General features: G+C 36.0%; 1 protein-coding gene across 1 annotated transcript; it reads left to right on the top strand.

Moving 5' to 3' along the window:
- The first annotated feature begins 987 nt into the window (after positions 1-987).
- Positions 988-11,075, top strand: LOC104215982 (sorting nexin 1). The gene is made up of 11 exons (XM_009765934.2): positions 988-1,137; positions 1,242-1,379; positions 3,823-3,958; positions 4,373-4,506; positions 5,842-5,916; positions 6,634-6,793; positions 7,749-7,882; positions 7,967-8,035; positions 9,002-9,081; positions 10,410-10,470; positions 10,561-11,075. The coding sequence occupies exons 1-11, from the start codon at positions 1,126-1,128 to the stop codon at positions 10,765-10,767; spliced, it is 1,206 nt and encodes a 401-aa protein (XP_009764236.1). The 5' UTR covers positions 988-1,125; the 3' UTR covers positions 10,768-11,075.

Genomic DNA, 11,075 nt, shown 5'->3' with positions numbered 1-11,075 from the left:
CATCAAGCACCCAAGACATGTAGCTTTTGCCTGATATATCCAGGGCTACAAATTCAAGTTTAGAAAGATTTGACATTATTTAGGAAAAGAAAGTTCTTACCTCTAATACTTTCAAAGTATTTGCTCGAGATGTCAGAGTCTCGTGCTGATAACGTGTTATAAAATAAAGACTATAAAGTAAGACAAGTATAAAGAGAAACTGATATATTATTCTGATTCAAACTGATGTACATAATGAACTGAAATCTCTTCTATTTATAGAAGAAAGGAAGCTGCCGTGTAAGCTGCTACGCAAGCTGCTGTGTAAGCTGCTACTGCAAGCTGCTACTGCAAACTGTTGTGTAAGCTGCTACTATACCAGATATGGATAATCTTCTACTGAGAGCAATATTTATCCATAACAGAGTACTGAATGGATAAGCTTATTATACCCGGTATGGATAATCTTCTACCTAGGGTAATGTTTATCCATAATCGGGTACCGAAGTGATAAACTTCTTCAGGAAGCTTATTTCCAATAGAGTACTAAATGGATAAACATATTTACGGTGGAGTCTCATATGGATAAGCTTCTTCAGGAAGATTATTTACAACGGAGTACTAAATGAACATCCATAATATAATATATTTATAACACTTATATAGTTTCTAAACATAAACTTCATCACCAAGAAGTTTAAAATATTTTTTTGGAAACCTTTTTTTTTTTGAATTTAAAAGTTTTTAACTCCAATCATGCATAATTTTCTCATAAAAATTAGATATGTTGGTATTGGTCTTTATATAAATATACTCTCGGAGTTTAATATTTATTTATTTTAGTTGATAAATATAAATATAAATATATTATATTTGTCGATTATTTTTAATTTAAATAATTGAATGAAAGGCTATTTACGTTAATTTTCCTCAAATACTTTCATTCTTTTTGAATGGAGAAAATAGTAGTATTTGATTGAAATTGGTGTTTGGAAAATTGTAAAAGTGACAATTAAAAGTCTCTTCATAAGTTCCACATGTGCACGACTCCTCACTAAAAAGCCAAAGTCACGACTTACGAGTAGCGAGTTAACAATTCAATACATCTTCGCACCGTTCTCCGGTAATCTAACCAGCAAAACAACCATGAACACTACGGTAATTATCTTTCCGCCATTATCACGAATCTTACTTTCTTTTTTGCACTCAATTTTTGGTAATTTGTAGTTTTGATTGATTTTGAAAATTGTAAAATGGTGCAGCAATGGAGTGGATCAGGGTCATTACAGAGCCCTAGATCCCCATCTTCACAAGTCCCGTTTCTATCAGTATCAGTTACAGATCCAGCTAAAATGGGTAATGGAGTTCAAGCTTATATCTCCTACAAAGTCATCACCAAGGTCATTTTATTCGTTTCCTTTTTCTCCATGTATATGCATGTGTAATTTTGGTATAAGTATTAATACTATTCAAAGTTGGATCCAATATTTGAAGTTTATGTGTTCCTACAACAATAATGGGGTTCACACGTAAATATTGGTAGATATTTAGTTTATTTCTTAATACATATACATGGTCCGGATAAAAGCTAGTGGGTTCCCGTCAACCCATAGAACACATACTAGATCCACCTCCTAACCATATTTTGTGAAAACCCCTTTTTGAATCTTGAGCTGGATTGTCCTGTACTCGAGAGTAGCTAATGGCATAAGTTCGATCCAATCTAAGATCAAAGTGAATAACACCTGATAAGACTGAAGAGTAATATTCTGGTCAGATGTGATCTATGCTTAATATGTAGGATCAGAGTAAACAAATGAAAAGTACCTCCCGTTGGATGTATATTAGGAAAGATGCCCGGGTATTTGGTCTAGTTGTAAGAGCGCAAACATTTTGTGTGGTTAGGTGCATGTTACGAGATTTGAACTTTGTTGCAGATAAAAGCTTGGTATTTAAATGGAGAAGGGTAGAGGGCCAGACCCAGTATTCACCAAGTATTTGACCTGTGCGCTAATGATCCTTGAGAATTTATTGGGTATCCTAAATGATATTTGGAAAGAAGCAACCTTGGCATAATTTGCATGACTTGAGAGAATAATGTTTGATTTGATACTTTGCTCATAGATAGTGTTTTCATGGTGATGTGAACTATGTAGTTTAAGATACATGATCCATAGGAAGAGAAACTAGACAATAGGCTTGGGTTTTGAAGAGGCGCCAATAAATTGAAGAGTTGGACATTACATGCTGATAGATTTATGCCTTAGTTGCCTCTTGTTCATATCTTGATTATACTTTCATTTCATAGTTTGACCTTGTTATGATTTCTGCGAATGTCCTAAAATCAAGGGTTGTCTTATATTTCTTACTGCAAAGAAAAGTTATTTTCTTTCTTTTCTCTTTCTTTCATTTAGTTTTTGTAATTTCATTGGTACAATAGTATATGGTGTTCAACATATTCTTACTGTTTTTATATCTTGGCGTATGTGGAACTAGGCACCTCTGGCAAATAGTTATAGTGGCTAAATCTGAAACGCTTCGAATTGTCTTTAACGGGTATAAAAGAACCTCTAGAAAGTACACTTTTGCTTTATTGGCCCAACATGTTAAGTTCTTTTTAGATAATGGTAGTGAAACTTGGACTCAGGGCTCTGCTCTAATACAACAATAACTACACATCATTTCCAAGCAAGTTGGTTTCAGCTGTATGAATCTTCATTGCTCATGTCGCTCAATTTAAGCTCATCTCAATTCAACTATCAATGTAGTTCGTATTGTAAGGACTCATCATCGATTGACTAGCTTTATGCTAGCTATTAACCTACCGTAATCATCCTCCTTTATCCGTGCTTGGGATTGATAACGTGATCAAGCTCACACAGACAGAGTTAGAACCTCTATTCTAATACTATATTGAACAGTGTGAACCGCTTATTTAAATTTAAGCTGGACACTTTATTTATTCACATTACGCCCACAACAATCACATTGGAGTTTGTATAACAAAGAATCTAAAGTCACTTGCTCTTTTTGCATTTGGTACTTTATTGTTCTAAGGAAAAGGTCCTTACATTGTACCATCTAGGGTATTTGTACATTCGTTCAATTCTAAAGATCTGTTCTTAAGGAAAAGGTCCTTTATAGGTACTTTGTACCATCCAAGGTATTTGTACTTCCTTTCAATTCTAAAGATCTTTTCCTTTAAAGTATGCATTACACACAACAACAACAACTACTACTACTACGCCTCAGTGCCAAACAAGGTTGTGGGAGGCAATATGAATCCTCACTTCTTTCTTTATGCTCAACTCACACCAATACGTTGGTGTTTTGGTCATGTTGGAAAGGAAAGGCTCTTTGAAATTTAGTCGGGGTGGCTTTAGTTTGGAACATTGAGGCTTGAGATGTGAACCTCATAGGTTGCATTAGGTCCCACCCCCACATTGCTTGAGGGTATAGGCTGTAATCTCTTTATATAGTTTTGGACAATCTTTATGTTATGAGCTAGTTTTTGAGGTTGAGTTAGGCAGTATGTTTATTTTTCTTAATGGGTTGAAACAAACCATGAATCCACAACTTAAGAACATTTTGAGGCTCAACTTAATGTTCAAAACTCTTTTTAGATCCATCCCTTGCACATCCCTATCCCTGCATCATATGGAAGTTATTTTGCTGGACTTAAGATTCAAAAATATTCTGCTTCTTGTGCTTATGCTTGTGGTTGTTGTTTTCTCTTCTTCCTGTTCCCGAAACAGGCTTTCATACGTTTTTTATCAGCAGAATGTAGAATATACTTCTCTTGATTCCTTTCTGGTTCTCATTCACCAATCTTTTTTAAGACAGACAAATTTGCCAGAGTACCAAGGGCACGAAAAGATTGTGATTCGACGTTATAATGATTTTGTATGGTTACGTGATCGTCTTTTTGAGAAATACAAGGGCATTTTTATTCCTCCACTTCCAGAGAAGAGCACAGTAGGTACTGGTTACACTTCATCCTCATGTACATGCCTTCTCTTTGATTTTTTTCTAAACTGATACTAAAACCAATAGGTATTTAATAAATCCAATCTGGAATTGTATTGATTTATCATTGCTTATTGGAAATAAGAGGGACAAGAATTAGGAGTCATGTAGGTGGAAGTGGCTATAGATTAACATATTTAACTGTTTCAATTATGTTTGAGGATGTCTATATTTGGGGCATTGATCCCATTTTCTTTAGAGAAGTATTAGTTATAAAGATTGAGTATCGTAATCTATCAAGGGATGCTACCAGCTTTTGCACCAATAAAATGATCTTATTTTCAGAAGAAGCTGTATATATTTGTCAAACCAGAGCCTGGGAGCTTAAGAAAGCATTTTGAGATTATTATTCTCTACCTTCTTGCAGAAAAGTTCAGATTTAGTGCAGAATTTATTGAAATGAGGCGCCAAGCTCTGGATGTGTTCATAAACAGAATAGCTTCACATCATGCACTTCGGCAAAGTGACGACTTGAGAACCTTCTTGCAGGCTGATGAGCAGGTAATAATTTTAATTTGCTTTTTTTTTGGACTATTTAGTGGAGTTCATGTGTTAGCTTAGCTTTCTTGTGGAGACATAAGGCTGATTCGCCCTGTGACTTTGAATTGTGATGATGTTTCTGATTGTTACTAAGCTATATCATGAATGTCTCTCATCTTGATCTTGTACTGATTTGTGCTATTTAACCTGGTACAAACACGATTGATAGGGAATGGCTCCTATAATTAACCCCAAACTCTTTCTTACTATTTACTAAGTTAGCATTATCTAAAGAATTTAGGGGTTGTTCAGTCTAGAGACAAGTTACGCAGGGATTAGTAATGCAAGATTGCAATGATTATTTCTTGTTGGATGTTTGGTACAATATACTACAAGTTAATATACAATGTATACTTTCAAATATGTTTACTTTTTAAACAAAAGAAAAGTTTATTTACCTTTATAAAGTTAAGTTTTGTCATTTCAGTGTTTTAATCCTTGTATTATTAGTACCCGCATTCTTATTCCACATTCCATCCAATACATAGGTTCTCGCAAATCTTCCGCTAGTATTATTTACGAGAAAAACAAAAGAAGCAACCAAATTGTATGAAATAATCCACCGAGTTTCAAATCGTTCGCCAGTTGGCCAAGGATTTCTCGGTTATAGAAAACATTACATAAAGTAGTTATAGATTATATGCGGAGATTAGCTCTCCTTACTACACCAACCAAACAACCCCTTAAATATTTTGCTTTGGTGAAATTAATGCACTACTACCAGACGTGCATTTGGGGTTCAATGAGCAAATTAGGTGTAGTGAGCTTCTAGAGTAATAAACTGGTCTTAACAGATCTTCAGTAGATTTGAGAGCCTATTTTTATTTATTGCTTTCAGATTGGTATTTGAGGACATCTCGTCTCGTCTCAAAGTTTTCTTCTCTTCAATTATTAAATGGTTTTAATTTCAAAATCTGTAGAAAGAATTCATTAACAATTTACTTGAGATATGAGATGCACGAAGATTGAACTATGTATAATGCTTATGCTTTCAGATTGCTATTTGAGGACATCTCGTCTCGTCTCAAAGTTTTCTTCTCTTCAATTATTAAATGCTTTTAATTTCAAAATCTGTAGAAAGAATTCATTAACAATTTACTTGAGATATGAGATGCACGAAGATTGAACTATGTATAATGCTTATTTGCACCCCCCACAAACCCACCCAAAAGAAAAAAAGTTTCATGCTCAAGAATGCACTTGTGATAATAGCTTTCATATTTTTCCTAATACTTTGCTTAATTTCATCTTTTCCGCAGATGTATTTACGTTTGTTATTTTTTACCTTTTCTTCAGACAATGGAAAGAGCGAGGTTCCAGGAGACTGGTATTTTCAAGAAAAAGCCTGCAGATTTGATACAAATCTTTAAGGTATCTGGCAGTTACATAAAATAATACAATTTCCACGTTATTAAAATTTCAATTCTGCACTTCAATTAGTGAAACAAAATTCCCCCTTCGATGTCTTTTCTCTGATAGCATCTGTATTGATGCATTAACCGAGCTTTAAATAGGCAATTCTACCTTACCCTTAAAAAAGGTTTCAGTTGCAGAATATAAAATGAAGAAAAAGAGAAATTCTGTTATTATAAAGTGGTGCCTAATTTCTTTTTTGTAATTCGAGCTAGTCATTTAGTAATTTTCTTGTTAGGTTCTCCTCGTGGACCATTAATGGTAAAACCCAGACTTTTCATCAACACCCCTTATGGCTGTGTTAGTGTAAGATATAGTTGATTGTCTTTGTATTAAGATGAATTACTAGAGAGTTAGTTTTGGAAATTTCTGCTACGAAGGAAGCTATATACGCTATGTTAATTAAACACCTATGTCGTCTATTGTTCTTGTAGTCTCAGCAGTTAGCATGTTCTTGTTCCGTATCTAAGTGAGTTGAAACTAAACTTGACATCTGTCCTTTGATGTGATTTAATGTGGGGCTTGTGTTGCATACAGTGTTTTTCTTTTCTTGAGTTTGTTAGGCGTCTTCGTGTACCCCAAAATCACATTTAACCGATGCCATCGAATGAGGGTATATTACAATGACTTCAACACAGGATTATGTAAAAACTAACAGTAGTTTGTAAATGGCAGGACGTGCAATCTAAAGTGAGTGATGTTGTTCTCGGCAAGGAAAAGCCAGTTGAAGAATCAACCCCAGAATATGAGAAGATGAAGAGCTACATATTTGAGCTTGAGGACCATTTAGCTGAAGCTCAAAAACATGCATATCGTCTTGTCAAGAGACACAGAGGTAGGAGAAATCTGGTTAACGACATGCAGTACTGAAAATGTGATTGTGTGGCAAGCTAGATCCATCTGGGAACTCAGTCGGTGACAGGGTCTCATCTTTTTCTTGATAAGTAATGATGGGGCTCATCTAATTGCAAACTGGCTAAATTAGATAGTAACATCACTTCAGATATTTAACACATTGCTCCATTTCTAGTTCACTCTTTTAAGGTGATACCTATCCCATTCTCAAGCAGTGAGAGGCATGGTGATTCAGGATTCATTGCCTTCTCTCTCCCTTGCTCTCTCTCCATTCTCTTGCCTGTAGGATCCGAAGCTTCTGGGAGGAGTCATGCTATATGTTCGTCCCAGTAACCAATTGGGCTGATTTATTAACTAATGTTAAAATTCATACTAACAGTTTAATCCTCATTTGTATGCTCAAGTAAGGTGGAAAGAAGTTCCACGTCAACTTCTCTTCATGGGAAAATTTACATTTATAAATCCAAATACTGGATTGAAGAAGATTGAAGTTGAAATGTGATTGTGTGGCAAGCTAGATCCATCTGGGAACTCAGTCGGTGACGGGGTCTCATCTTTTTCTTGATAAGTAATGATGGGGCTCATCTAATTGCAAACTGGCTAAATTAGATAGTAACATCAAGCCATTATTAAGGTCTACTGGAGAAACTCGAAGTGAACTAGCGAAAAGCCTCTCCTATTTCCTTGCATGAAAAAAGTGAAGCAACACGCATGTCTCATGTGAACTGTATGCTCAAGCCTCCCTTCTGTATTTAACATATCTTAGTCTCTTTTCTTTGCCTAGAAGTTTCCAATTCCGAAGGTGGCATCTAATTTTTTTTAATTGATGTCTTTGTTTCTCCAACATGTTGTGTGCTTTAATTTCCTTTCCCCTCATACATATGACAAGCTTGTCATTCCAAGCGACTGACTTATGATTGTCCTTGTTAACTCAGAGTTGGGGGAGTCTCTATCAGAATTTGGGAAGGCAGTCAAGCTTCTTGGTACTTGTGAGGACGATGCCCTTGGAAAGGCATTTTCTGAACTTGGGGCAAAGTCTGAGATAATATCAATTAAGCTGCAGAAAGAGGTAATTTCATCAAAGAGAATTACCAATGGTCTTTTCTCTTACTCATAGGTAGGTAATAATAACTGACCGTGCTCTCCCACTCAGGCTCACCACCTTTTAATGAACTTTGAAGAACCTCTGAAGGATTATGTTCGAGCTGTGCAATCTATTAAGGTGAGTGGGCAATTCTGCTTTCGAGAAAATGTGTATTCCCCCTCGAAATGGACGGAGTTCTTCTTTTTGCCGCAGATGCCCCCCCTCCCCCAAACCCACCCAAAAAAAAGTAGTTGAACCTTGATTGGAGATCGTACTTTAACGGGGGTCAAAGAATCATTCTATCAAATGTTTTGCTTCCACATAGTGTTGTCAAATGCGAAAAGGAAAAAAAAGGGCAAAAGAAGTGAAAGAAAAGGCCCAAAAAAGGCAAAAGAAGTGGGTGCATTAGAAAGTTATTTAGAGTTAATTTTTACATGATGTAGTTATATGTACGCAAGAAAAATCAACAATAAACACGGATAAATATATGGGTAAATAAATTGCAATAATTGCTATCATGTGGATTGTATGAAGTAAAACCATATCAATCGCATTCAGAAGCCTTCTTAGTTTTCTAATTCATCTCCAAAAATGCAATTATAAGTTTCTGCTAAAGATCTTAGATTAATTTCTCATATGGAAAATTTCTTTTCTGTTATTAGTCATTAATATATCCGTATGAAATGTTTGGATTACAATAATATATCGTTTTGCCAACTACATTTATTGTTTACTACCGCCTTTCAATACAGAGCTCATGGATCTTATAAATTTACATAATTTAAAAATAGTTGGTTGGTTTTCTCTAAATTGGGCATGCTTTAGCGCCTTCCCTATGGCACTACTGAAATGAGGCAAAGCACCAAGCCTGCATTGAGCTTCGCTTCAGGACTCAAGCACGACACAAAGCATTGTGCCAATCCTGCCTTGGGCCTTGCTTTAGGACTTGAGCCGTGACCAAAGCACGCATTTGACAATTCTACATTCATGAAGAAAAAAAAAACTGTTGCATCTGAATTCGTGCTTTCACCTTTTTCTTCTGCTAAGAGTAATATAATGCTCTGGTGCTGCCCTACGCTCATATCCTTCCTAACTTTGAAACAGGCTACGATAGCAGAGAGAGCAAATGCATTCAAACAGCAGTGTGAACTGGCTGAGACAATCAAGTTTAAGGAAATAGATTTGTAAGGCTCAATCAACTATACTGCTGTTCCTCCTTTTTCGTTTCTTTTGGTGGTTTCCTGAATCTGGCCTTAATTTGCCTTTGGTGATAAGTTCTGTTGGTTGTTGCAAGCTTTCCTTCAATGATTTCTCAATTATAAATTGACCTGGTCTTTGAGCCTTCTGCATTCTGGGGGTGTGGGAAGGATTAAATATGTACATCATTAACTCTCCCCACCAACAAGATTATCTTCTGTGCTTGAGCCTGGATCTCAAGGTTCACTATTGACTGAATATCAACTACTGCTCATGTTCTTATTGATATCTTAAATCTGCCTATAAAACAAGGCTTCGTGCTGTTTTGTCGCTAGTATGGTCTAATCTGCTATTATTATCCAGGCATGCTTAGTATGACACATGGTTTGATGTTGCTGTAAAATACCGTCTAGTTGCAATTTTTTTTCCGGCAGCTAGATCTTTCAAAAGATGCAGTATGGGAATTTAGTGTATTTGATTAGTTTATCAGTGTCCTGCTTGTTGTATATAAGGTGAAGCTTAATTGCTGATTTCACTTACATCTGAGCTCAACTTTATGATGGGTTTATTAGTCATCATTTTGGTCCCTTGATATGTGTACATTTACCTCCCCAGACCCCACTTGTGGGACTACACTAGGTATGTTGTTGTTGATATGTGTACATTTACACAGGTCCCGCTTATTCTCCCCCTCCGGTCAACCTTACCCTCTCTCCTTTTGTGAGCAATAGCCATATAGGTACTTTTATTCCGCCAATGGTATATACTGTTACACACTATTAGGACGATAAAAGGTATATATTGTGTACAACCCAATATACAGATGAGACTTTAACCAATGGCCTTTTACTCAGGTGCCGAACTGTAACTATCTGGCTCAAGATTAAATGGTGCCAAGAGCATATTGACACTATATATGTGTACAGTCCAAGTCATCTAATGTAACAGAAAAACACTTACCATTTGATTTAGTGAAAAGTGAAATAACTTTAAGAATTTGATTCACTGAAGAGTGAACAGGTTACTTATGCAATTTCATTTAATGTAGCATCCTCATTTTGCCTTAAAAATATCTGACATCCTTCTTCTTGCATATAGAATATGCATCTCGTAGGTAGAAAAATGCCATTGTAAACACCGACTTCTTTTCGCATTTTTTCTATCCTGTTCATCTGCAAAGTGAAAAGTCAAAACATGTATGTGTTACTTGTCTAAGATGAGGAAATATGCATCCCATTAATATTCATTGGTCATTATATGGAGCATCTCAGAGTCTCTATGCTGAAACAAAACATGGCTCTACCTTTTATTGCAGAAATAAATACAGGCTGACACGATCTGATAAGTTGTCTGAGGCTGAGCGTGAGTATGAAATGGTCAGTGTGGTTTAACTTACTCTTTCTTATGTCTGGCTAGTCGTGAAACTCCATGTGTGATGACTGACATCGTCTTTCTGTGTAATATAGCTCAAGGCTGAAGGGGAAGAAGCATCAAGAAGATTTGATACGATAGTGAGGCTTATGAATGAAGAGATTGTCCGATTTCAAGAACAGAAGACATTGGATATGGGACTTGCTTTCCATGAATTTGCTAAGGGACAAGCACGGCTAGCAAATGGGATAGCAGATGGATGGCGAAGTCTTCTTCCCAAGCTTGAAGCTTGCTCTTCGTAATAATCCTACAACAACATGACGACAAACATCAGCACAATCTGCTCTCAACATGAGGGCATACATGGAAATTGTTGCATTGAGTTTGCGAATGGGTCTTTGAGAATTGTTATTGTTGCTGCAGCTTCGTGGTTGTATGAATTTGGGTTAGATATTTGTGTAACTTGTACAGCAGCAAAAAGAAAAATTGAAAATAGCTTAGAGTTAATTTGGGTCCATGTGATAGGCGAAGTTCCAAACACCAAATAAACTTGTTTACTCCACAATTTTATTCTTCTTTCTCTTAATCCCAATTTCCAGTTTTCAGTTTT

This window comes from Nicotiana sylvestris, chromosome 7, assembly GCF_000393655.2.
Source record: "Nicotiana sylvestris chromosome 7, ASM39365v2, whole genome shotgun sequence".
Lineage (NCBI taxonomy): Eukaryota > Viridiplantae > Streptophyta > Magnoliopsida > Solanales > Solanaceae > Nicotiana > Nicotiana sylvestris.
This window is presented reverse-complemented; position numbering and strand designations above follow the sequence as displayed.

Bases quoted from the DNA above. Each gene is read 5' to 3' on its own strand.
- LOC104215982 (XM_009765934.2), top strand. The intron at 7,883-7,966 runs GTAATTTCATCA...TCTCCCACTCAG, and splicing joins CAATTAAGCTGCAGAAAGAG to GCTCACCACCTTTTAATGAA. The intron at 8,036-9,001 runs GTGAGTGGGCAA...ACTTTGAAACAG, and splicing joins GAGCTGTGCAATCTATTAAG to GCTACGATAGCAGAGAGAGC.